General features: G+C 40.3%; 1 protein-coding gene across 2 annotated transcripts in view; it reads left to right on the top strand.

Moving 5' to 3' along the window:
- The window catches only part of armc8 (armadillo repeat containing 8), a 138,573-nt gene extending 111,881 nt beyond the window's left edge, over positions 1–26,692 (top strand). The window contains exons 19-22 of one of the 2 annotated variants that reach the window (XM_063051898.1): positions 14,989–15,084; positions 21,700–21,772; positions 23,376–23,469; positions 24,237–26,692. In XM_063051898.1, the coding sequence (XP_062907968.1) occupies positions 14,989–15,084; positions 21,700–21,772; positions 23,376–23,469; positions 24,237–24,270 (297 nt within the window). In that variant the 3' untranslated portion in view covers positions 24,271–26,692. The remainder of the gene's footprint in view (positions 1–14,988; positions 15,085–21,699; positions 21,773–23,375; positions 23,470–24,236) is intronic. The other variant, XM_063051899.1, reaches the window with a different exon arrangement.
- The last annotated feature ends 193 nt before the right edge of the window (positions 26,693–26,885 follow it).

Consider the following 26,885-nt stretch of genomic DNA (forward strand, 5'->3'; position numbering starts at 1 on the left):
CAAATTCTAAGATTTAAAGAGTCGGATCCAACACGGTATAATCTGGGTAGCTATGGGAGTCTGGGTTTATGGTAAGTGTCAGTGCATAGTTTGTCTCCTCGGTCCTCACCTTTCACCTTGTCAGTTTCTGCATCATCATTTCTGACACCTACAACGTGATCCCACCACCAGTCACATCTTACCTTTCCCACCTTTCTGCATTCCTCAGGTACCACTCACTGGTTTGCTGAAAACTGCCCACATTGCCCCCCTCCATCCCTGACACTTGTCTTTGCAACCATCCCCACACTTCCTCCCTCATTACTATCCAAAGAGCAAAACAGCCCCTTCGGGTGAAGTAGAAATTCACATACGTATCCTCCAAACTTATCTGTTGCATTCAGTGGTCACTGTGTGACCTTCTGTACATCAGTGAGATAGAGTGTGCACCAGCCAAGAAATGAAGGCACAGAGATCCAGAAAGGAGAAAAAGGTGTCAGAAATGGTCAGAGTGAGTTTGAGGGTGGCGTGGAAGTTAGTAACAAAGTTTATAAAATTGATGTGTTCCTCTTGGGTCGTCGATGCAGTGGAAAAAGAGTTGGGAAATGGTGAGGGAGAAGGTTTGGAACAAGGACTGCTGCATGTAGTCAACAAATAAAATAACAGGTACATATAGTATCATGCATGTGCCCAGGGTTTACACTTTTGATATGTAGAAGTGAGGGGAATCAAAAGGGATGTTCAGGGTAAGAGTAAGTTCTGTCAGGCAAATGAGAGCGTTAGTAGAGTGGAACCCTCTCAAAAGAAGTGGACCTTCCTGACAGAGCACGGAAGTGGACCTTCCTGACAGGGCACAGGATGTCCAAGGTGAAGATGAAGCAGTGGGAGCCAGAATTGGAAGTTGTCAAACTTGTGGAAGGTGTATGAGATTGTTCTGGGCGTAGATGGTGTGGGACTGGATTCTGGGGGTGGGGAGTGGGCAGAGCAAGGTAGATTCAAAAGGGAGTTTTAGTTGAAGGTAAGAGCAAGCAATGGGCCTGTTGGGTTCTAATGAGAATTGCACTCCCTTTCATAAGCCAGAGTCCTGATTCCCACTCTCCCTCTAACTCATTGAAACTTGAAACTTATAGGGGCTTTGTAGTTTATATAAAATAGTGAAATACAATGGTGTTGTGGTAGTAATAGGAATATTTCCTTTTACCCTGCACCCCACAGAGTCTGTCAGTGGCTTATGAACTTCCTAACAGGAGGGAAGCAGTATGTGAGTCTGGGCTCGTTCTTGTCTAATCCAATGTTTGTAAACACAGGCTTGCCCCTGGGCTGTGTCCTTTCACCCCTGCTGTTCTCACCTTATACAAATCACTGTACCTCCACAGACTAATCTTTAACAATCCTAAAGTCCGTAGTTGAAATGACTGTGGCTGGTCTCATCTCTGATAATACTGTGACCTGCAGTCAAAGAGAGGTTGACCATCTTCTGGCATGGTTTATTTGTAGCAACTTGGATCTTAATGCTATCAATACAGTGGAACTGTGGATTGATTTTTGCCAACAGCTCCCTACCTGCCCTCCCTTGGTCAGGCTGTGTCTGTGTTTGAGTCATTCAGATTCGTGGGAACTACCATTACCAATGCATTGAAGTGGGACAAGCTCATTACACTCATCACTAAGAAAGCCCTGCAAAGATTGTTCTTCCTACACCAGTTTAGGAAACTTAACTTCTCAGGGCATATCCTGATGAATTTTTACTCAGCCATCATTGAGAGTGTTGTGACTACCTCTATCACTGTTTTGTTTCCCGCCGCCTCCTCCCTCTCCAAGTCGAGTTTGCAGTGAGTGGTCCACTTGGTGAAGAAGATCATTGGTTGTCAGCTACCATCATTAAAAGACCTGCTCATCACCAGAGCGAAGACAAGAGATGAAACAATTACTGCAGACTCCACCTATCCTATCAGTCACCCATTCACCAAATTACCATCAAGGAGAAACTGCAGGTCCATCATCACCAGGACTAAACATCATCTCCAAAGCTGCTTTCCTGTAGCTATCCAGCTTTTAAACAAAACTCAGGTGTAATATCCTAACTCTCCCTGCACAACATCCGTTGGTCTTTCCTGCTCTCCTTGTTTTGGTGATAATTATTTAGTCTGTTCATATTTATTTAAGTTTGATTATTGGTGTTTGCGAAGTGACTGTTATGCTAATTGTTGATTGCTCATTGTTGTTTGCACTCTTGTCTTGTAAATTGTTGGTTGTGTCTTGTCTGTTATGGTACTGTCTTGTGTTTGGAGAGGGTTCAGAGAAGATTCACGAGAATGATCCCAGGAATGAAAGGGCTACTGTATGAGGAATGTCGGCAGCTTTTGGGCTGTATTCCCTGGAGTTGAGGAGAATGAGGAGGATCTCATAGAAACATTTCAAATGTTAAAAGGCCTGAACAGATTAGATATGGCAAAGTTATTTCTCATGGTAGGGAGTCTAGGACAAGAGGGCACCACTTCAGGATTGAAGGACGTCCATTTAGAACAGAGATGTGGAGAAAGTACTTTAGTCAGAGCGTGGTAAATCTGTGAAATTTGTTGCCATGAGCGGCTGTGGAGGCCAAGTCATTCAGAGATAGATAGGTTCTTGATTAGCCAGGGCATCAAAGGGTATGGGGTGAAGGCAGGGAAGTGAGGATGACTGGAAGAACTGGATCAGCCCATGATTGAATGGCAGAGCAGACTCGATGGGCCGAATGGTCTACTTCTCCTATATCTTACGGTCTTACGGTTTTATGTTTGACACCAAATCACAATCAATTCTGATATGTTCACATACTGGCAATAAAGTGATTCTGTTTCTGATTCTGACATCAGCTTGAAAAATCTGATCTAGCAAATTTTTACTGTATGTTGTCATGAGGGGAAAAAACGACTACAATCTCATGCACAGATTTTAAAAAAAGCATTAAGAAGCAGTTTAAAACTAAGAATATGCTTTGAAAAAGGTACAAGAAAGCGTAATTAAAACTGGTAATGGGTAATTAAATTAGAAGAAATCTATAAAATGTTTCATATTCATCAGTGGTCTGTAGTGTTTTTAGGATTTTTAACCAGTGACAGCAAAGACAATGTATTTTCATAAAATGATGGGTGGTAGTGTGCACATGCAGTCCTTGTGCACGTTGCCAGAGGTTGAAGTTTTGGCATATGCTATTAAAGAATTGTTGGCAATTTGTTACAGTGTGTCTTACAGGTGGTACTATGGGCTCATTGCACCAATGATGAAGGGATTAAAACATAGAAGAGTACAGCACAGGCACAGGCTATTCAGCTCACAATGTTGTGCTGAACCAGCTAAAAAGCAAATCAAAAAAACACCCAAACACTAATCCCTCCTACCTACACCACATCCATATCCCTCCATTTTCCTTACATCGATGTGCCTGTCCAAACGCCTCTTAAAAGCCTCTAATGTATTTGCCTCTACCTCCGTACCAGGCAGTGCATTTCAGGCATCCATGACTAAGAGTAAAAATCTTACCCCTCACATCCCTCTTGAACCTACTCCTCGCCTTCGATGCATGCCCTCTGGTATTACACATTTAAACCCAGGAAAACATACTCTGTCCACTCTATCTATGCCTGTTGTAATCTTATAAACCTTTGTAAGATCTCCCCTAAGCCTCCGGCACTTCAGAAGAAACAACCCAAGTTTATGATTGTACATGTCCTCTAAACCCGGCAGTATTCTAGTAAACCTCTATTGCACCCTCTACAAAACATCCTTCCTATATTGGGGCGACCAGAACTGTTTGCAGTACTCCAGAATTGGCTTAAAGAGAGTTTTATAAAGTTCCAACATAACCTCTTGACCTTTGAATTCAATGTCTCGACAAATAAAAGCGAGCATTCCATAAGCCTTCGTAACCACCTTATCAACCTGTGTAGCCACTTTCAAGGAGCTGTGAACTTGGATCCCAAGATCTCTCTGCTCAGCCACACTGGTAAGGATCTTGCCATTAAAAGTGTACTGTCTCTTTGCATTTGTCCTACCAAGGTGCAACACCTCAGATGTATCTGGGTTAAACTCCACCTACCACTTCTTGGCCCATATCTGCAATTGATAAGGTGGTGCCATGTACGGCGGCTGTGTTGTGAGCTCCATTCCAAACCTACAGTATACTATTAATTTCAATATATTATGCTGTATTCTTAGCCACTCTTCTATGCTATCCACAACTCCACCGATCTTGGTATCATCCACAAATATACTAACCCCCCATCTACATTTGCACCCAGGTCATTTATACACATCACAAACAGTAGAGGTGCTAGCACAGATCCTGGCAGAACACCACCAATTACAGATCTCCAGCTTGAATAAGCCCTTTCAATCACTACCCTATCTAAGTGCAAGCCAGTTCTGAATCCAAACATATAATTTGCCGTGGACCCTATGCATTTTAATTTTCTGGATTAGCCTCCCATGAGGAACTTTGTCAAAAGCCTTCCTAAAATTCATGTAGGCAACATCCACTGCCCTACCCTCATCAATCTCTCTTGTCACCTTGTCAAAAAACTCAGTCAAGTTGGTTATGCATGATCTGCCACACACAAAGCCATGCTGTCTCTTCCTAATTAGGCCATGGGTTTCTAAATGCTCATATATCCTATCCCTAAGAATTTTCTCCCACAATTTCCCTACAATTGGAGTGAGACTTACCAGTCTGTAGTTCCCAGGATTTTCCCTTGTTTCCTCCTTGAACAGAGGTAGAATAGTCCTCTGGGACCTTGCCTGTAGCTAGAGAGGACACAAATATACTGGTCAAGGGCCCAGCAATCTTGTCTTTTGCCTCCTTCAATAACTTGGGGTAAATCCCATCAAGCCCTGGGGACTTATCCACTTTAATACTCATTAGGAGGCCCAACACTTCCTCGTTCTTTACCTCTAAATGCCCTGACAGATTTATACACTCAGTACTGATCTCCTGGTCCTCCATATCCTCTTCCTTGGGAAATACTGAAGCAATGTACTCATTAAGTACCTCACTCACATTTTCCGCATCCAAGCAAATGTTCCCTCCTTTATCCTTGAGTGGTCCCAGCCTCTCCCTAGTTATCCTCTTACTCTTGATGTATGTACAGAATGCCTTGGAATTCACCTTAATCCTACTTGCCGAGGACGTTTCATGGCCCCTCCTGCTTTCCCAATTCCCTTCTTGAGTTATTTTCTGGCTTCTTTAGACTCTTCGTGTGCTTCATTTGATCCTAACTTCTGAAGCTTTACATACTTTTCCTTTTTCTTCTTGACTAACTTCATCACCTCGCTGGACATCTCTTATTTTTCCATCCCCATCCTTCCTTCTAACAGGAACATACCTTTTCTGCACTCTGTGTAATTTGATCTTTAAACACACTCCACATGTCTGATGTGGGCTACCCAGAGAAAAGGTGTTCCTAATTAACTCTTCTTAATTCCTGCCTAATACCCTCATAATTTACGCTACTCCAATTTAGAACTCCCCCCACAAGGACCATCCTATCCTTATCTATAGCTACCCTGAACATAAAGGAGTTGTGGTCACTGTTACCTAACTCTTCATCCACTGAAAGGTCAGTCACCTGGCTAGGCTCATTACCCAACACCAGGGCCAGTATGGCCCCTCCTCTCATTGGACCATCCACAAATTGATTTAAGGAACCTTCCTGAAAACGCTTAAACAAATTCTGCCCCATCTAAACCCCTTGCACTAAGAAGTTCCCAGTTTATATTACAGAGGTTGAAATCCCCCAATCAACAACCCTATTATTTTTACACATTTTCCTAACCTGATTACATCTCTGTTCCTTAATGTCCTGGGGGATCTGTAGCATAGTGCTATCAGTATTGCACCCTTCCTATTCCTGAGTTCTACCCAAATGGACCCCCCCCCCATTATGTCTTCCCTCCCTCCCATTATTTCTTCCCTGAGTGCAGCTGTGATATTGTCCCTGATTAGTATTGCCAGATTCCTCAATAAATAATGGATTATTTAAATGTGATAGCCGTGGGCTGCTTTGTTTTAGATGGTATTTAGCTTTAGTGTTGTTGATTATGGTTCCTCCAAACAAATGGAGATTATAAACCTGATTTGTGCCTTGTGGATGGTGGAAGGACATGTAGAATCAAGAGGTAAATTGCCATAGGATAAGGTAATCCACATCAGACATGTATGAATATAAAGACAGCCTGCTCAAAAAAAAGTATAAGAATATTAAGTAGAAAACTTGTTGTATAGAACTAATTTACTTCATTCACTACCAATGAACATGGTTGAAGGGGTTGCAGTTATTAATTTCTATGCAGAAGTCTGCAAATTCTGAAGTTAAAATTGCTTTATGATGGAAAAAATGCAATCTGCTTTTCGCGGAGCATTCATTGTGAAGGCTATAAACTGGAAATGACAGCAGAATAAGAAGAAATAACTTGGGCCAAGTTTTTTGTATTTCTTTAACAGTGCTTACCATGGTGACTTCTGTTATCTGAGTACTCAAAGACTGAGTCATGAATTAATTGAGTGAGGGGGAAAAAAAACAGTACCGTTGATTTTTATGAATCACAAGATAAAAAGCAAATGATAATGGGTATAAATGTTTTTAAACAGAGCATGTCATCACTTCCAATCTAATACAATTCTAATTTACTTGTATTTCCACCATGTGGCTGTTGTGTATAGGACCTATGACTAAAAAATTTACTTTAGGCTGCAACTTGTCGTTGGAAAAGAGTGGTCCATTCACATTTAAGCAACAGCAGCTGAAACACCAGCTGTTTATTTCCAGCGTGAATGTGAAAGTTAATATTTAATTTATTTTAACAATAAAGAGAACCAAGCCTAAGTTATCATAATGCCAAGAAATTGCTCCAGCTACTGGATGCAGAGCAATTAGATGTTTAATACTGGGAACCTAACCCATTCACAAGAAAGGTTAGAAGCACTGATTCAGTGAGGAGAGGAAAGAGTTTATTGTTTCAGGCACAGCTCTTTGTTGTTTTGATGGACTGTGTAAATGTTAATAATTTTGCCTTTTTATTAACAACAATTTTGTTTTAGTTTTAGTTAAAATTTCTGTTTTGGTTTTAACTTTCCCAGATATCTGAGTATCCAGCTAGTGTCAACAGCATCTGCAAGTTGCAGCTTAATTGGTTATTTGTCCCTGTTGTGGTTCGTTGGATGTCCATTGACAATAAAATTGCAAGTAATTAATCGCTTGAAAAGCGCTTTGGGAGATACTGAGAGTGGGATAAGACCAAATGCAAATACACTTTTGTTCATTCTTTAAATTACACTTGCTCCAGAATGAAGTGATTTGACCTGCTAGAATATCCTCAGTTTCAGTAAAAGCAAGGATTGGATGGATCAAAGACCATAATGAAGTGATCTCTCTTCAGCCTCGTAAACAATTATAATTGGGAAGTTCCTTCTGCTTAATAGGATAATCTGTAACCTTATGCCATGAGGCAAAGAGGACAGTATGATACATGATGTTCAGTAGGTGTGATCGTGTGACCTGAGGTGTGGGTGTTATTAAGAAGTGCTGAGAAGGAAAGATTATTGGACAGCCTGTTATGTATGTACATTTTAGTATTAGAAGCTGTGAGGTATGTGAGTTATGTTGTTATGGGTTGTCATAGAGTCAAACAGCAAAGAGTTATGTTCTTGGCCTACAATATCTATGCCAACCGTCAAGTAGGGACCTGTTTATAACCTTTCCATTTACCAGCACTTAGTCTGTTGCCTGCTAAGCTTTGGTAATTCGAGTGTTCATTCACGTGCTTCTTAAATGTAAGAGTATCTGCTTCCACTACGCTCTCAGATAGTGTACTCCAAATTGCAATCATCCCCTGGATGGAAACATTCTTCCTCAGGTCTCCTTTAAATATTTTTACCTCACCTTAAATTTATGACCTCTGGTGTTATACACCTCTGCCGTGGGGGCAATATTTCTTATCTATCCCATCTATGCCTCTCATAATTGTGTACACCCCCTCAGCCCCCTCTAATAGATTGGGAAACAATCCCAGCCTGTACAGTCTTTCAGGGTAACTGAAATATTGCATCCCAGGAAACATCCCAATGAACCTCTTCTGCACATTTTTCACTGCAATTATGTCCTTCCCTTTGCTTATGTCTGCTTCAAGTTTGCATTTGTGAGTGACAGATGGAATTGGTTCTGGTTTATTGTTGTCACATGTACCAAGTTACAGTGAAAAACATTGATACTGTTTATAGAGATCAAATCATTACATAATGCATTGAGCTAGTATTATGTAAAACAACAACAATGCAGAATGGAATGTAGAAACTAGGGAAAGAGTTCAGTGCAGGTAAATGATAAAGTGCAAGATCATAATAAGGTAGATTGCGGCCAAGAGTCCATCTTATCGTTCAAGAGTCTGAAGACCATGGGATAGGAGCTGTCCTTGAGCCTTGTGGTATGTGCTTTCAGAGGTTTGTATCTTCAACCTGGTGGGAGAGGGGAGAAGACCAAGTGTTTGGAGTTGGTGGGGTTTTTGATTATGCTGGCAATTTTACTGGGATAGTAAGAAGTATATACTGAGTCTGTGGAGGGAAGGCTCATTCCTGTGATGTGCTGAGCTGTTTCCACAACTCTCTGCATTTTCTTCAGTCATGTGCAGAACAGTTGCTGTAGCAAGTCGTTATGCATCCAGACACAATGCTTTCTATGGTGCATCAATGTTGCATTTCCTTAGCCACCTGAAATGGTGAAATTTCTTGGGCATAACACACCTAGGATCTTGGAAATTCTCAACCTCAGCATGTGCACCACCCTCCTTTCTGAAGTCAATGACCAGCTCTTTTGTTGACATTGAGGGAAAGGTTGTTGTCATGTCCTTAAGTCACAAAGTTCTCTATCTCCTTCCTGTACTCTGACTCTTCCTTATTTGTGATGTGGCCTGATACAGTGGTATCATCTGCAAACAGAGTTAGAGCAGAATCTGGCCATGCAGTCATCAGTGTGCAGGTGTAGAGTAGGGTGCTGAGGACACAACCTTGTGAAGCACCAGTGCTTCGAATAATTGTGGTGGAAGTGTTCTGCCTATTGTTTTCTATTGGTCAGAAGGTCAAGGATTCAGTTTCAAAGGGATGTTTGGACTCCCAGCGTCCGGAGTTTAGTCACAAATAAGAGAAAATCTGCAGATGCTGGAAATCCAAGCAACACACACAAAATGCTGGAGAAGCTCAGCAGGCCAGGCAGCATTTATGGAAAAAAGTAGTTAGCGTTTCGGTTATGGATAATAAACAATAGTCTGATGTTGGTTTCTTTACCGTCCTCATGCTCCAGAGATGTGTGTAGGGGCCAGGGAGATGTTGTTTGCTGTAGACCTATTTCAATGGAGGCAAATTGCAGTGGGTGGAGGTTGTCTGGACTTCTGGAGTGATGCACGCTATGACAGCACTTAATGATAGTAGATGTTTGAGCCACCAGTAGTCATTAAGGCACATTATCTTGTTTTTGTTGGGTACCCCAGGATGATATTGGTGCTCAGCTTTAAGTAACATTGTTGTTGTTCCTTTCCTCGCCATGTGGCACATCAGGCAACAACCTTGCTGTTTCTTTTAAAACGCAAACAACAGGAATTCTGCAGATGCTGGAAATTCAAGCAACACACATCAAAGTTGCTGGTGAACGCAGCAGGCCAAGCAGCATCTCTGGGACGAGGTACAGTCGACGTTTCAGGCCGAGACCCTTTGTCAGTCAGGGTTGACCATGGGTGCTGCGTCCCAGCTCTCTAGATATGCAAGCCCTGGCAGCCAGTCTGTATGCATCGTAATTTTATATGCCGTTCCCTCCGAACAGATCGGGCTTTCCTAGTACCTCCGCATAACTGAACAATTCCCTCGCATTAGCATATGGAAGTCCATGATGTTGAAACAGGAGGCACACACTCTCTCCTGGATTCCCTCCCATGTTGCAGTTTCAACAGAGGTCTCTTGTAGCAATGCTGTAGTTTGGACAGAGTTATGATCCTTGATGTCAATTGGTGTAATATACATGGATGTGTTGGCACTGGATAGTGTTGCAGCTCTAGTTGCTATTAATTGCTTACTAATGAGGGGAGCGAAATACTGCATATGCATAGACACTTTTACTTGGGTCAGAGTGGATTACCAGACCCCAGCTTCATTGACACACATACACTGCAAGCTTTATGTTCTCTTTCAAATGCAATTGAATTTCTAGCACTGTGAATATTATGAGAGTCTATTGCAACTTCAGAGGATTATCAAACTCTCACTATTAGTTTCAGAACTGTCCTTTCATCATTTGTTTATTTTTAAGATTCATTGTTCCTTGACGTACAATTCTTTTGTTGTTTTTTTTCTTTGTTTCTGATTGCTCTGTTGAGTGCTCAGTGAATTGCCAATCCAATTCAAGAGACCAGATCAACAAGTACTAACAGGCAGTTAGACAGAAGACTGAATCACAGTAAAGCAATGTCCTGTCCTTGTTCATCATCCACAGACAATGACCTGCAGAAAGTGATCAATGGTGCATTGTTCGTAACATTCATAGTGCCACTTCAACTGAGGATTGAGCCAAGATTTACATTTCAAACTTCACTGTTTCACACTGAGCAGTGGCTGAACAGTGATCTCCACAAATCCTTACCAAGGTTTATTAATTTTCTTTTTGAAGAATATCCTCTGTCAGGGATTGTTTCTCTGTTGGTTTAAAAGGTAGAAACTGGAAGTGATGGGTGGAGGCCTTGTATGAGTCTGTTCCTTTTCTGAATTGTCTTTTTAAAAGTTGTTCATTGGGATCCTTTATGTCCACCAGGGACTGGACCATGGCTTGACATCTCACCTGAAGCTGCTGCATTCCCATGGTGCTGCACTGAGGTGCCAGCTATGGTGCTCATGTTTCAAGTGTGAGACTTGAACAACGACAGCCTTATGAGTCAGAGGTGAATGCTATTGATAGATCCAGTACCAGCACAGAAATTCAAATCTATTTACCTACCATTTGTGTAGTAGTCTCAACTTCAAAGCCATTGGGTCCAACAGATTTGCTGGCTTTTAAGTCCTGTTTTCTTATTTTAATGCTTGTTAGTTCTTGTTTCTGTGATTTAGACTGTAAGATATTAAGCTATTTGGCCCATTGAGTCTACTCCATCATTTCATCATGGCTGATTGATTATTCCTCTCAGCCCAATCTCCTACTTTTTCCCATATCCCCTCATTCCCTGACCAATCTAGAATCTATCAACCTCTGCCGTAAATATGTACAAAGATTTGTCTCCACAGCTGCCTGTGGCAAAGAATTCCACAGATTCACCACTGTCTAGCTAAAGAAATTCCTCCTTGTCTCCATTCTAAAAGGATACTTCTCTATTCTGAGGCTCTGTCCTGTGATCATAGACTCTCCCACCATAGGAATGATCCCATCCACTCTATCGACATTTTTCAACATTCGATAGGTTTCAATGAGGTCACCTCTCATTCTTCTGAATTGCAGTGCGTAGAGGCCCAGAGCCATCAAACACTACTCATATGATAAGCCGTTCAATCCTGGAATCATTTTCGTGAACTTCCTTTGAACTTTCGCTAGTTTCAACGCATATTTTCTAAGATAAGGGGCCCCAACCTGCTCACAATACTCCAAGCGAGGCCTCACCAGTGCTTTATAAAGTTTCAGCATTACATCCTTGCTTTTATATTCTAGTCCTCTTTTGAAATGAATGCTAACATTGTATTTGCCTTGCTCTCCACAGACTGAACCTGCAAATTAACCTTCAGGGAATCCTGTGCAAGGTTCTCAAGTCCCCTTGCACCTCTCCATCTAGAAAATAATCAACCCTTTTATTTCTTTTACCAAACTGCATGACATACACTTCCTGACATTGTATCCATCTGCCACTTTTTGCCATTCTCCTAATCTGTCTAAGTTCTTCTGTAGCACCTCTACTTCCTCAGAACTACCTGCCCCTTCACCTATCTTGGTATGGTATGCAGACTTGGTCACAAAGCCATCAATTCCATCATCCAAATTGTTGACATCTATTGTAAAAAGAATGGGTACCAACACATACCCTTGTGGAACACCACAAGTTGATTTACTCATTCTCATCAGACCCTTCTTTCCTCACTATTTCTGAAGACTTTGTATGTCTTTTATCATGCTTCAAAATAGCTGAATATCCCTTTACCCCTTATTTTGTTAAGGGTCTACTTTTAAGAGTACTGTATATCCGTTCTGCTTCAGCTATGCACATCAAGAAAAGCCCATTAATCACAGCACTGTTACTTCTTGGGTTGTATACATCAATTCCATTTAAGATAGATGAACATATATACAGTCATTCCTGCAACTGGCTCATAGTTTAATAACAGTAAAAAATATTTTGGAAACTTTGGGGTAGCGTTATACAGTTTCTACTTATTGTAAACATGTCTACATACAGCATAACAAATGTAATGTTGAGTTAGCAAAATTGACAGATTGCTCTTATTAGTAGAAGTAGATCCAACAGAGCAGATTTTCATAACTTAATTTTAATTATGTATCTAATTACATGGGCTATGTTGCACTTACTTTAGAATTAATATTAATCACTTTAATTATGTTCCTAAAAAGCTTCAATTTATCACCAGCCATTATTGCTTATATATTAGCTAAAATATGTAATATGTTAGGTAATAAAACTTAATATTTTATAAATACTCAGTGGCCACTTTATTAGGTACACCAGTGCACCTGCTTGCTAAAGCAAATATCTAATCAGCTAATCATGTGGAAGGAACTCAATGCATAAAAGAATGCTGACGTGCTTAAGAGGTTCAGTAATTGTTCAGCCCAAACATCACAAGGTGAAAGAAATATGATCTCTGTGACTGACCATGGAATGATTGTTGGTGCCAGATGGGGTGGTCTGAGTATCTCAGAAACTGCTGTTCTCGTGGGATTTTTTTCACACAATGTCTCGAGTTTACAGAGAATGGATTACAAAATTTTTTTAAAAATCCAGTGTATGGCACATCTGTGGGTGAAAATGTTTTGCTAATGAGAGAGGTCAGAGGAGAATGGCTAGACTGGTTCAAGCTGACAGGAAGGTGACAGTAACTCAAATAACCACATGTTACAACAATGGTTTGCATAAGAGCATCTCTGAATGCACAGCTCCTCAAACTTTCTGTAACTAACAAAGTAGCCACTAAGTGTAGAACTCTATGATGTTGAAATATCTTGGTGGAGGAAGCAGGAATATTGAAAGGTTTACAGTAGGTCTTCCAAACTATAGGACCTTAGTAGCTGAAAGCAAAGCCATCTTTAGAGGGACTGTAGTTGTGGATAATTTAAGTAGCCACAATTTGAGGAACAGAGGTACCTTAAAGCAGGGGTTCCCAACCTTTTTTGTGCCATGGACCAATACGATTAAGCAAGGATGCCTTGGGCCCCAGGTTGGGAACTCCTGCCTTAGAGCATTGTAAGGCTGGAGGAGATTTGGAGGAGTAGGTCTGTGGCAGATAAATGGATTTCTGGTGCAGTTTAGAACATAGGTGAAGCTAGGATGTTGATCAAGAGTAGAAATAAAGTACCTGGTTTAGGTTATAGGTAGTGAAGCTGTGAATACGTGTTTCAGCAGATGAGCAATGGAAGGCTGCTTATGCAGTTTTGTGAAGGTCAAAATGATTGTTCTTTCTAATAACATGTTAATTGATGAAGTATGATGTCATCCTTGGTTAAGTTTTAGATAGATATCAGAGGAAGGAATGAAGATGGTGGCAAGGAAATGGACCTTATGAAAAGGATTAATGGCACTCAGTTTTTTCCACCATTTGCCTGGAAAAGAATTTTGTTCAGTTGGTGTTTGATGTTGGACTAGCAGTCTGATGCTCCAGAAATATAGGAACCTGCAGCAGCCATGTGATTATTGATACTATAATTTGGGGTGTTGTTGAGAAAGTGCATGTAAATGAAAAGTAAAATATTTTTAAAAAATGTACTAACAGAATTGAGCTATCTAGCCTGTTGCTTTTAAATGTTGATATTAGGATACTGGACTTCCCAAAATCAGTTTTGAAATGGAGGAGCCAACCTTTATGGAGTAAATCAGCCAATGTTAATTAACTGTAAATGTGGGAACATAAACTTGGGGGTCTTGAATCCCTTTGTAAGTGTGGAATTTTTTTCCCATTTCCCAGCACCTATCTTAGGAATATTTAAAAATTGTTTAATTAACTTCAAATGGTTTTATAATGTTTTTGTATGTTTGTAAATAATGGAAAATTGAACTTTTTTGCAAGATTTTGATAACTAGCCAAGCCAGAGTATGGTTGAGTAGGCTGCCATATAATTCCACCATTTTCTAAGCTACCCTTGTGGTGAGATTTATAGTCTTCGCAAAATTTGCTGCTAAAGTTGGAGCCACCCATGTTGCTTTATGCGATCTGCACAAGAAAAGTGCAGTCTTTTTCCAAGTGACTGGTAAGGGCATGTCAAAGAATTGATTGTATGTGAATCTAGTGTTAGCTATGATAATGTGTGAATTAAGGGGTGTCCACGGATGGGGATATTCCCATGCACCTGATGCCCTAATCCTTCTTGTTGTTAGAGATTGCTGGTTTGTTGGCACCATCCTTTTGATCAATTTCTTAGTCACTCCATTACATTAGAAAGATTAAATGTGCTGTCCAAGTGAAGGTTGTATGGTGCAGAAATTTAACTAAGCTCTGGACATAGAGTGTTTACATATTTCATGTTGCAAAATCTATTTTCACATTTTATTCTTGATTAGGAACAGTGAAAAAAGTGTATTCTGATTCTGTCTCTAATATGATTTTGTTTCCAATTCAAAAATATATTTAGTTGACTTCTCTAAAAATTGGCTTGTTTATTTGAGGCTGTACTGATGATAAAATGTTTACTTAATTCTGTATTAATCACTGACCTGAGCTCTCATACTGTATATTTTGAATCTGTTGATTTACTGAAAAATGTTACTTTTAATATCATTTAGACATTATGCATACTTGCTAACATAGCAGATGGAACAACTGCAAAGGAGCTCATCATGACAAATGATGATATTTTACAAAAAATCAAATACTACATGGTAAGTAATTTCTTTCCCTTAAATTTTAGAAAAATTTTGTATTTTCACTTTGGTACTGATAATCATTTACTATTTGATTATATTTGTAAACAAATGCTGTCACTTTCCAAAGGCTAACTGGTTAATATTCATTGTTGAACTCAGAGTGAAAGTGCTATGCCATGGGTTCCCAGCCTTTTTTTATGCCAGGGGCCAATGCCGTTAAGCAAAGGGTCTGTGGACACGAGGTTGGGAACCCTTGTGGTATGCAATGCCAGATGTTTTTATGTTGAAGGGACAATTGCTTAAGGGAATGTTATCTGCTACAAACAGATATATATATATATGAAATTTTTACAGGAAAATCAAATTTCTTCCTGAAATTTGGAAATTAAATTATCTAAATTGTACATTAACTGTTTATGTTTTAATTTCATATTTTAAATGTGTGGTAAGCATTTATGCCATACACCTTATAGAAAGTTTCATTAACAGTAAATTTAACATTGAACTCATAAAAATTGAAATGCACTTGCTTTAATTTGAACAACTTTATAAACTTATCCAAGCTTAAGCTGCACTTTCCTTCTAAAGTCCTCATGGTACTGTATGTGTTGTCATCTCCCAAATCTGTCATGATCTTTCTTGCATTAGGGTCTTGTCTTGATTACTCCAATCATACTTTCAACAAGGTTTGAAACCACAGGTTCCACTTTCAGTGACACGACTCAAGTAAATTATTTCAGTTCATTCATCCTGACATCTGTCGCCCTTAAAGCAGTTTTCCACACTATCCTTCGTCCAAAAACCATGTGATTCCTTGTGTGCTCTTGACCTCTTGTTCTATTTCATCACTGTCTCTCTGGAGTCCTCCACTGTTTCTGAGTTGTTTGCAGGAAATTCATTATTGGGGATGTAGACATTTCCTCCAACTAAATATCTTTGATTCGCTAGGGGATGGGGAAGCTCTTAAAATAATTTCTGGCATGGGCATAGTGGCACGGACCATTTGGGCTGAGGAGCCTGCTTCTGTGCTGTATGACTCTAGGAAAAGCCAACAGATTGCAACTGAAAAGGTAACAAAGAAAGAAAAAGGTGAATTATGAATGTAAGCTAACAATAAAATAAAACAAAATACCAGCAGCTTTTTCGGATATCTAAAGAATAAAAGAGATGCAAGAGTAGGCATTGGACCGCTGTAAAATAATGCTCGGAAGTAGTAACGGGGGAACAAAGGTGGATGAACTGAATAAGTATTTTGCGACAGTCTTCACTATGACAGCATACCAGAAATTTGAGTGTGTCGGGACAGAAGTGATTGTGGTCGCTATGACTAGGAGAAAGTGCGGGGAAAGCTGAAAGATCTCAAGATCAATAAGTTACCTGAACCAGATCGACTACCCCTCAAGGTGCTGAGGGAGGTAGCTGAAGAGATTGCGAGGTATTAATAGTGATCTTTCAGGAATTACTAAATTCTGGAATGGTTCTGGAGGATTGGAAAATTGCAAATGTCACATCACTCTTTGAGGGACGGATGGTGTTGAGGAAGCAGAACTTAGGCAGGTTATGAGAATTGGCAAAGTAGTTGCAGTGGAATAGTGTCAGGAAATGTATGGTCATGCACTTTGGTAGAAGAAATAAAAGTAGACTATTTTCTAAATAGAGAATTCAAATCTGAGGTGCAAAAGGACTCGGGAGTCCTCGTACTTGATTCACCTGAGATTAATATGCAAGTTGACTTGGTGGTGAAGAAGGCAATTGCAACATTAGCATTCATTTCAAGAGAGCTAGAATATAAAAGCAAGGATGTAATGTTGAGGCTTTATAAAGCACTGGTGAGGCCTCACTTGGAGCAGTTTTGAGCCCCTAATCTAAGATTGAATGTGCTGACATTGGAGAGGGTTCAAAGGAAGTTCACGAAAATGATTCTGGATTGACAGGCATTTGAGGAGTGTTTGATGGCTCTGGGTCTATACTCACTAGAATTCAGAGGAATGAGGAGGGATCTTATTGAAACCTATTGAATATTGAAAGGCCTCGACAGAGTAGATGTGGAGAGGATGTTTCCTATGGTGGGAGAGTCTAAGACCAGAGGACACAACCTGAGAATAGAGGAATGTCCATCTCGAATGGAGGTGAGGAATTTCTTTAGCCAGAGAGTGGTGAATCTGGAATTCATTGCCACAGGTGACTGTGGAGGCCACATCATTGGGTATATTTAAGGCAGAGGTTGATAGATTCTTGACTAGTCAGGGGATGAAGGGTTACGGGGAAAAAACAGGAGATTAGGGGTGAAAGAAATATGGGATCAGCCATGTTGAAATGGCAGAGCAGACTCAATGAGCCAAATGGCCTAACTCTGCTCCTGTATATTATGGCCTTATGGTCCACTCTTTAAGCAAGGAAGGGGGAAAAGACAGGAAATTATAGGTCGGATAGCCTGATATCATGGTTGGCCAGATGATAGATTCCATTATTAAGGATGTGGTTTTGGGCCTCTCAGTAATATAGGCCAAAGTCAGCATGATTTTCTTAAGGGGAAATATTGCCTGACACAACTTTGAAATTCTTTGAGGAAATAACAGGAAGGATAGATGAAGGAGAGAGGCAGTGGATTTTGTTTGCTTGAATTTTCAGAAGGCCTTTAACAAGATGTATAGCATGAGGCTGTTCAACAAGATAAGAGCCCATAGTATTCCAGGAGAGACCTGGCATGGACAGGAGATTAGGTGGCTGACAAACGGCAAAGAGTGACAATAAAAGGAGACATTTCTGGTTGGCTGCTGGAGACTAGCGATATTCTGCAGGGGCTGGTGTTGGATTCGCTAATTTTAATTTGTATCTTGATCTGGATGACAGAATTATTGCACCAGGTCAACTTATTTAATGCGTCACCTTGCTAAAAGCTGGCAAAATTATTCACTATTCTATTAATTATCTTTGTTAAAGGTACATACACTATAGCATTGCTTATTTTTATACCATAGCCAGTCTTTTAAAGATCAACGTTAGATCCGAGTCATCACCTCCTTAATTTTAAATCTTCTTCCCTATCTTTGCTACTACACCCTATCCTTGTTATATGCAAGGGATACGTTCCTCAAAGCTGACGCATAATGTGAATAAATATTTAAATGGAAAAAATAGGGATGCGTTCCAGAGGGCTTCCTAAATATGTTTTATCTGTAATTTATTCACATTTTCATACCAATACGACACAAAAGCAGTACTACAAGACAACATTTGTATTATATTTAATCAATTTAAGGTAATATTCAATGTAATAAATCATAGAAAGTTAACATCCTCTGGTGTACAGTACTCACCAACAGTGGCAGGTGTGTTCGCTCCGGGAGATGAGTTGTTGTTGTGGTGTCGGGCAGCTTTACATGGATAAGGTGGATGGTTGTGGACGTCAGGATCATATCAAGCACAGCAAGGGATGAAGGAAGACTCACAGAACTCTTAGAACTGCCGGCAGCAGAAGATTACAGCGATTTGAATAAAGTGGTGAGGGTTGTTTGCTTGGCAGCATTTTGTTTTTCAGCATAAATGTGCTTGTAGGGAAGAAGGGTTGACAGCAGGGAACGACTGAAATGCTGACTCCGTTCTAAACTTGGGTCCATGTGCATCGCCATTTGTGCCAAATGTTCCGACTTCCACCATTCCCTCACCATTGGTAAACTCCCGGGATTTTCAAAATCGTCTGTTGCTTGCAGCATCTGAGAGATAGTTCGCCGTAAAAAAAAACGTACGCCTTGAATGTGGATTACACCGGTCGAGTGGTTGAATCAGCGATGTTGTGTTAGGCGGCAGGAAATGCACTGTTATGTTAGGATGAATGCTGTCCAAATGTTTAGGATGGGCTGGCGCATTGTCAAGCAACAAAAGAACTTTAAAGGCAAAATTCTGTTCCCATCAGTAGTGTCCCAGAGCTGTGTTACCTTCAGCTGATGCCGCGCTGTTTATAATTTCCAACTTTTTTTTCCAAGTGTTAAAGCAGTTCTCTGCCGCTCGGCTGACGGCCCAAGACATGACATTGGATGCTTAGGAGGCATAGTTAAATATTTCAAGCAGAAAATCACTGCACTGTAGGTAAAACCAACAAAAGTTTACGATTGCAAACACAAGGAATTCTGCAGATGCTGGAAATTCAAGCAACACACATCAAAGTTGCTGGTGAACGCAGCAGGCCAGGCAGCATCTTTAGGAGGAGGTACAGTTGATGTTTCAGGCCGAGACTCTTTGTCAGGACTAACTGAAGGAAGAACTGGTAAGAGATTTGAAAATGGGAGGGGGAGGGGGAGATCGAGATCCAAAATGATAGGAGAAGACAGGAGGGGGAGGGATGGAGCCAAGAGCTGAACAGGTGATTGGCAAAAGGGATATGAGAGGATCATGGGACAGGAGGCCCAGGGAGAAGGAAAAGGGGGAGGGGGGGAAACCCAGAGGATGGGCAAGGGGTATAGTTGGAGGGACAGAGGGAGAAAAAGGAGAGAGAGAGAAAGAATGTGTGTATATAAATAAATAACGGATGGGGTACGAGGGGGAGGTGGGGCATTAGCGGAAGTTTGAGAAGTCAGTGTTCATGCCATCAGGTTGGAGGCTACCCAGACAGAATATAAGGTGTTGTTCCTCCAACCTGAGTGTGGCTTCATCTTCACAGTAGAGGAGGCTGTGGGTAGACATATCAGAATAGGAATGGGATGTGGAATTAAAATGTGTGGCTACTGGGAGATCCTGCTTTCTCTGACAGACAGAATGTAGGTGTTCAGCAAAACGATCTCCCAGTCTGCGTCGGGTCTCGCCGATATATAGAAGGCCACATCAGGAGCACCAGACGCAGTATATCACCCCAGCTGACTCGCAGGTGAAGTGTCGCCTCACCTGGAAGGACTGTCTGGGGCCCTGAATGGTGGTAACGGAGGAAGTGTAAGGGCATGTGTAGCATTTGTTCCGCTTACAAGGATAAGTGCCAGGAGGGAGATCAGTGGGGAGGGATGGGGGGGAATGAATGGACAAGGGAGTTGCGTCGGGAGCGATCCCTGCGGAAAGCAGAGTGGGGGGAGAGAAAGCTGTGCTTAGTGGTGGGATCCCGTTGGAGGTGGCGGAAGTTACTGAGAATAATATGTTGGACCCGGAGGCTGGTGGGGTGGTAGGTGAGGACCAGGGAAACCCTATTCCTAGTGGGGTGGCGGGAGAATGGAGCGAGAGCAGATGTGCGTGAAATGGGGGAGATGCGTTTGAGAGCAGAGTTGATGGAGGAAGGGAAGCCCCTTTCTTTAAAAAAGGAGGACATCTCCCTCGTCCTAGAATGAAAAGCCTCATCCTGAGAGCAGATGCGGCGGAGACGGAGGAATCGCGAGAAGGGGATGGCATTTTTGCAAGAGACAGGGTGAGAAGAGGAATAGTCCAGATAGCTGTGAGAGTCAGTAGGCTTATAGTAGACATCAGTGGATAAGCTGTCTCCAGAGACAGAGACAGAAAGATCTAGAAAGGGGAGGGAGGTGTCGGAAATGGACCAGGTAAACTTGCGGGCAGGGTGAAAGTTGGAGGCAAAGTTAATAAAGTCAACGAGTTCTGCATGCGTGCAGGAAGCAGCGCCAATGCAGTCGTCGATGTAGCGAAGGAAGAGTGGGGACAGATACCAGAATAGGCACGGAACATAGATTGTTCCACAAACCCAACAAAAAGGCAGGCATAGCTAGGACCCATACAGGTGCCCATAGCTACACCTTTAGTTTGGAGGAAGTGGGAGGAGCCAAAGGAGGAATTATCTAACTTCCGCTAATGCCCCATCTCCCCCTCATGCCCCATCCATTATTTATTTATATACACACATTCTTTCTCTCTTTCTCTCCTTTTTCTCCCTCTGTCCCTCTGACTATACCCCTTGCCCATCCTCTGGGTTCCCCACCTCCCCCTTCTCCCTGGGCCTCCTGTCCCATGATCCTCTCATATCCCTTTTGCCAATCACCTGTCCAGCTTTTGGCTCCATCCCTCCCCCTCCTGTCTTCTCCTATCATTTTGGATCTCCCCCTCCCCCTCCCACTTTCAAATCTCTTACTAGCTCTTCCTTCAGTTAGTCCTGATGAAGGGTCTTGGCCCGAAACGTCGACTGTACCTCTTCCTAAAGATGCTGCCTGGCCTGCTGCGTTCACCAGCAACTTTGATGTGTGTTGCTTAAAAGTTTAAGATCGTGCATCCACACCTTGCCAAAACCAATGCGAGAGTGGCGGGAGAGAGATTGTGAGGCGCGCGCACCTGACTTGCACTGGTAGGAAAGTGGTGCTTCTCATCCCAACAGTGAGACTGTGAAGCGTGCACACGTGACTTGTATTGGCCGGAAGGCAGTGCTCCTTGCATAACTGTGAATTTTGGACGCATGTAACGAGACGTTGGTAGAAATAGGTTCCTTGCATAACTGTGAATCCGCATAGTCTGAAGATGCATATAACGAGGATAAGGTGTATCTCCATTCTTGCACATCCTTGAATATAAACTTCCCATTCATATCTCCCTATTGCTATTGCCAATATTCTAGGAGAGATTTCTGTGGAATGAGAAACTAGCATTAAATATGTTTTGTTTTCAGTTAACCTTTTTTGTGTATTAACATAAAAAATTATTTTCCAGGGTCATTCAAATGTAAAGCTCCAGTTGGCTGCTACTTTTTGTATATCTAATCTTATATGGAGTGAAGAGGAAGGTAAGATCAGTAGCTCTCTTTAAAATTAAGGGTGCTTGGAGCTGATGAAAATGTTATTTAGCTGCAATATTTGTCATAAGTTTTTGTCAGGTTTGTTCCTCATTCTAACTGTATGAGGCTAATTATCTGTATTGTATAGTTTTTAATATGAGTTTTGCATAGAAAACAAGCTGGATTATCAGAATGACAATCAGCTTATTATCACTGACCTGTCATGTGTGTCATGTGTATATCATGAAGGGTTTTTTTGCAGCAGGACAGTGTAAAGTCATAAAATTATTATAAGTTTCAATCAAAAGACCTGAAGTATAAATTTGGAGGCTTGAATTTGAATCCACCCATGGTAGCTGAGGAACTTAAATTGAAATAATAAATTTGATATAAGAAAATATTATCAGTAATGAAGACCATAAAACTGCCAGATTATCATAAACTATATCCGGTTCACATATCCTTTTATTAGAATTTCCAAATTTATTTAATTCCGTGAAATTATAATTCCCAGCTACCATGATGAGATTTGGAAAATTGGCTTTTCAATCAATGCTCCAGGCCTCAGGTTGTATCCCAGTAGTTCTCCTTTTTCCATAGGCAGGCTGACTTGCTTCCATTCCGTTTCTGAAGTGTGGAGGGTAACCACACAACTTTTTTTAACATGATTGTACACCAGTTACCTCACCTCTACATGGAACAGTCATGCACCTAGTCTTTCCGACACCCTTTTCTTCAGCTAAAACCTACTTTTAGAACCTCTCCGTGAGTCTTCATTGTCCCAATTCCCTTAGCTCTGTTTCCTCCATTGCAGCTCTCTTTTTCCTTCATTCTAGTTTTCTCTCCTCTTCCTTTCAGCTCTCTCCCTTCTCTCCTAGCTCTTTTCTCCCCTCCCCCCAGCTCTTTTCTTTTGTCCCCTCCCCCCAGCTTTCTTTTCTCCCCTCCCCCCCAGCTCTTTTCTTTTCTCCCCTCCCTCCCAGCTCTTTTCTCCCCTCCCTCCCAGCTCTTTTCTTTTCTCCCCTCCCTCCCAGCTCTTTTCTTTTCTCCCCTCCCTCCCAGCTCTTTTCTTTTCTTCCCTCCCTCCCAGCTCTTCCTTTCTGCCCTCCCTCCCAGCTCTTTTCTTTTCTACCCCCCCAGCTCTTTTCCTTTCTGCCCTCCCTCCCAGCTCTTTTCTTTTCTCCCTTCCCTCACAGTTCTCTTCTTTTCTCCCACCCCGCCCAGCACTCTTCTCTCCTCTCCTTTAAAACTGTTCTCTTCCCTTCCTCAACTTTCATTTTAAGCATTTTTCCCTTGAATGTACTAATTGAACCACAGTGCTACCTTTTCCATTGTCTTGAAAACAGAACCCATATGAATATTGCTTGTTTACATTTTCATTTAGAAGGCTTTTTAAAACAAAGCTGGCAATTAAGCATGTTCCTCAGTTAAGGAAAATGCAGTGATGTTTTGTATAACCATAAGTACCCATAGAAGTGCTTTTGAAAGGATTTTATTGTAATTTGCTATTACTTAAAAGTGCAAAGAAAATGTCAGTAAAATAGTTTTAATTTTTATGATCTATGCTACTATATTACATTAAAAGATGTTAATGAAGTAACTTACATTTTGTTAGGTTCTCATGAACGTCAAGATAAGCTGAGAGAATTGGGAGTAGTAGATATTTTGCATAAGTTGGTTCAAACTACAGATCTCAACCTTTCTGACAAGTAAGCATTGACAAAATTTGTGTTGAAGCTTGTGTTGGCTGGAATTGTTTTCGTCAGTTGGTTAATGTCATAAATGCCATCAGACAACATGTGCCAAAAATAACTGCCTTGTTATTTCTTCTGTGCTTATGTTTGAAATTTTATGTCTGTTAATTTAGAGACCTCAGTAGTGCAATCATTTGAAAGTGGAACAAATTTACATACATTCTGTTCGAGCAAAAAGTCTTGCACTTAAGGGGACATAGAAGAAATTAAAAGTATATTCACTCTCTCATTAAGTTTGGAGCAGCAATATCTGTTTAATTCTGCTCTTCTGCAGTCTGTCTGCCCCTTCTGAGCCTGTTCTCAATTTATGTTTGAAATTCTGTATGAAACATAGAATTGATCTGAGCTTTGTCTTGAATTATTTATTTGCATAATTTGTATGGTTATAGTTTGAATGTATTTTCATTAATTGTAAATGCTCTCTTATTTTAGCAGTAATTTGGTATTTTTTTAAATCAGTTAATAATTCATTTAGTACTAGATGTTTTATGGTAACAAATACATGCTGCATTTTTTAAATATAGTGTCACATTAAGTTTGGTGAGTTCACTGTTGTGCCCACTCCTTGAACATAAGAGCTGGTAATAAAATGAATTCTCATTTTACTGCCTAACCACAATAATCACATTTGTAATTATTGAGTTTAAATAAACACTTTAATGGAATCCTAGGTGAGTACAGTAAGAACAGCATTTCAAAAACTAATTTTGAATTTATTACAGGGCAAAAACAGCACTGCAGCAATTTTTGTCATGAGTAGCCAGCCTGTTGGGATCCAGTCTGAAGCTCTATATGGACAGCAGGTGGGAGATTCAGTGGAAAGCTCATCCCTGACCCATTTTTGCACAAGTCACCTTGGACTGCAGTTTTTGTGTGCAGTGATTCATGAAGAAATATTAGTTGTTCAGGAAGAAAATATGAAACAATGCAGCAGAGAAAATTCCAATCTTCTATGACTGCTTACACAAAAAGTTACCTTACAGAATGTTTGTTTTCCTTTCCCTTTGAACCTGAAAAAATCTACTCTTGCTGCAGCTATTTAGTGTGTGATCGGTTACTTTTTTGAATTTTGTTTTTAATAGTGTTTTCTACAGATTTTTCTGGGTAGTATTTTGTTTGCTGAATGAAGGTTGTACCTGGTGTAAAGACTTTACCTACACAAAACGCCCGAAAGAGAATGTAATATTTAAAAAGTGTGAAAAAAATATATGATTCTGTTCAAAGCTCTGTAGAGTATGTAAAATATTGTATGAATTTGATGAACCACAGTTATCTTTATTTGGACCTGCATTTGTTTATAGGCCTACACAGGTACTGTTGGGAAGTGATTTAATGTTCTTTAACTTCTGGTAATCCCAAAAGATCTTCCGCGGGGAAGGGGAATATGGATGTACTGGTCACCAGCCTTCACATCAAGATCCAGGTATAAATCCAACTCAGGGACAGGTAATGAAGGAATTCTCTCTCCTACTTTAATTGGCTCCTTTTAGTAGCATTGCTGCCTTTTCCTTTGAACATTTTGGCATTATACTTGAGCAAAAAGTAGGCTCTATTGAAAAGATAGTGATAGTTTTGTCCAGTGCAAACTAAAACCAGATGTCAGTGCTGCTAACTAGATGTGTTTTCAGGGTCGAGGGTTGTGTGTTGCTTTGTACATGAGGGTGGAATATATTGTGCATAGATCTGTATTTAAGCTGAGCAACATCAGCAAATCACTTTCGGGAAAACTGTCCTACCTTAGCATTATGGATGCCCACCACAGATAAGTTCTGCATCCTGAAACATGGCAAATTCTGCCAACATTGACAGCTTTTGTGCCCCCTGATTGGTGTTTCTGGTATTGCAGCTAAATAAAGTTGTATTTACAAATGGATTTTGCTGCTTAAATGACTTGTGCATCCACTTACCTGAACATTGGCATTTTCATAGTGTTCACAATGCTAGCACTAGAAGTGCCACTGCTGGCAGAATGAAACTTTTACCTTGAACTATTGTTTTCAGACAATGGTTAAAAATAAAAGCTCAATCAAATATTTTAGATGCAAGTTATCCTTAGGAAAATACTTTCTGAGTATAGTGTCGAAATAGTACCTGTGTAGGCCATTCAAAAAGAATGCAGTTTTCTTTTAATTTAGTTGTGTTTTAATTGAAATATCTCTTTCACTCTTCTTCGATCTGTCACTTTTAGTTTTGATCCCTTTTCTCAATGTTGACATTTTAATTTTAGCACCTGTCTAGTCTTTTGCTGCCACATAAAATCTATTAGTATTTGTAAACTACTGGGTTTAGCACAGGAGTACAAAAAAAACTTCTGGTTCTTGTTCCCTTCTGGTTCTTGGCAAATAAAAAAAAGAAAGCTTTGTAAGGATTTGTATTGAAATTTCCAGTGTTTGTTCATACTTGTGTTGTCATGGTTGCTGCATGTGTTAATGCCTGGCTACTTCAGCCGTTTTCTTTATGTCAGCAGGTAATTTTTGGATTGTGTATTGAAATATGGATGGAAAATTGCAAATCAAAGGTTGAAATATTTTCACCAAGCATGAATGGTTTGAATATGTAAACATTTTTTAAATATCCTAAAAACACTTTTTTAAAAGTAAATTGCGACCACTACATTTTAAGTACACTCCCGATGGATTGTTTTATTACATTGCATTTTCAACTGATCTATTTCAGTTTTTGTATATACTTGCAGCTGATTTGAATAGGTTTCAGCCTTTATACCCAGGTGTTTTAACAGCACTGTCTATGTAATATATTGCGAAGAGACTATCACATTTATATGATGTCATTTCAAGCTCAATTGACAGAAGTCTATTAATAAAGTGTGGCTTCTTAGAGTGTTTTATAACACCGGTTATGAAACGTTAGTTATGTCCTGTATTAACAAGGGTATATTGTGATAACAGTATAATGTACTCACATTCATGGTGTCTGTGCAGGAAATATATATTTTCTTATTAAAAAAGATTTTCAGTTAACCTATTGTGATTTTAAAGACTCACGTTTCTCTGTCTCGAGAACACCTTGTGCACTCGTAAAACATTTGAAGTAAAACAAATCTATGAACTGCTGACTGGATGCGTTTTAAACTTTATAACAAAACTTCTGTTAAATGGTAATAATAACATATTTCAAATTCTTTTGAACTAGCTCTTTCAATGAGAACGTCAACATGGTTTTATAGTTGTATCAACAGCAAAGATTTCACTTGAAGCTTTTTTTCTCTTGTAATATTCCCAGTCCAAAAATTCCTGACTTTGAAGTTTGCTATTTTACTATCGTACAGAGAAAAAGAATTTCTGCAATCGAACAAGCCAACCACTTTCAGCTACACATGAAACACATTTTCTTCTGCTTTTCATGATACT

This window comes from Mobula hypostoma, chromosome 6 (genome assembly GCF_963921235.1).
Source record: "Mobula hypostoma chromosome 6, sMobHyp1.1, whole genome shotgun sequence".
Lineage (NCBI taxonomy): Eukaryota > Metazoa > Chordata > Chondrichthyes > Myliobatiformes > Myliobatidae > Mobula > Mobula hypostoma.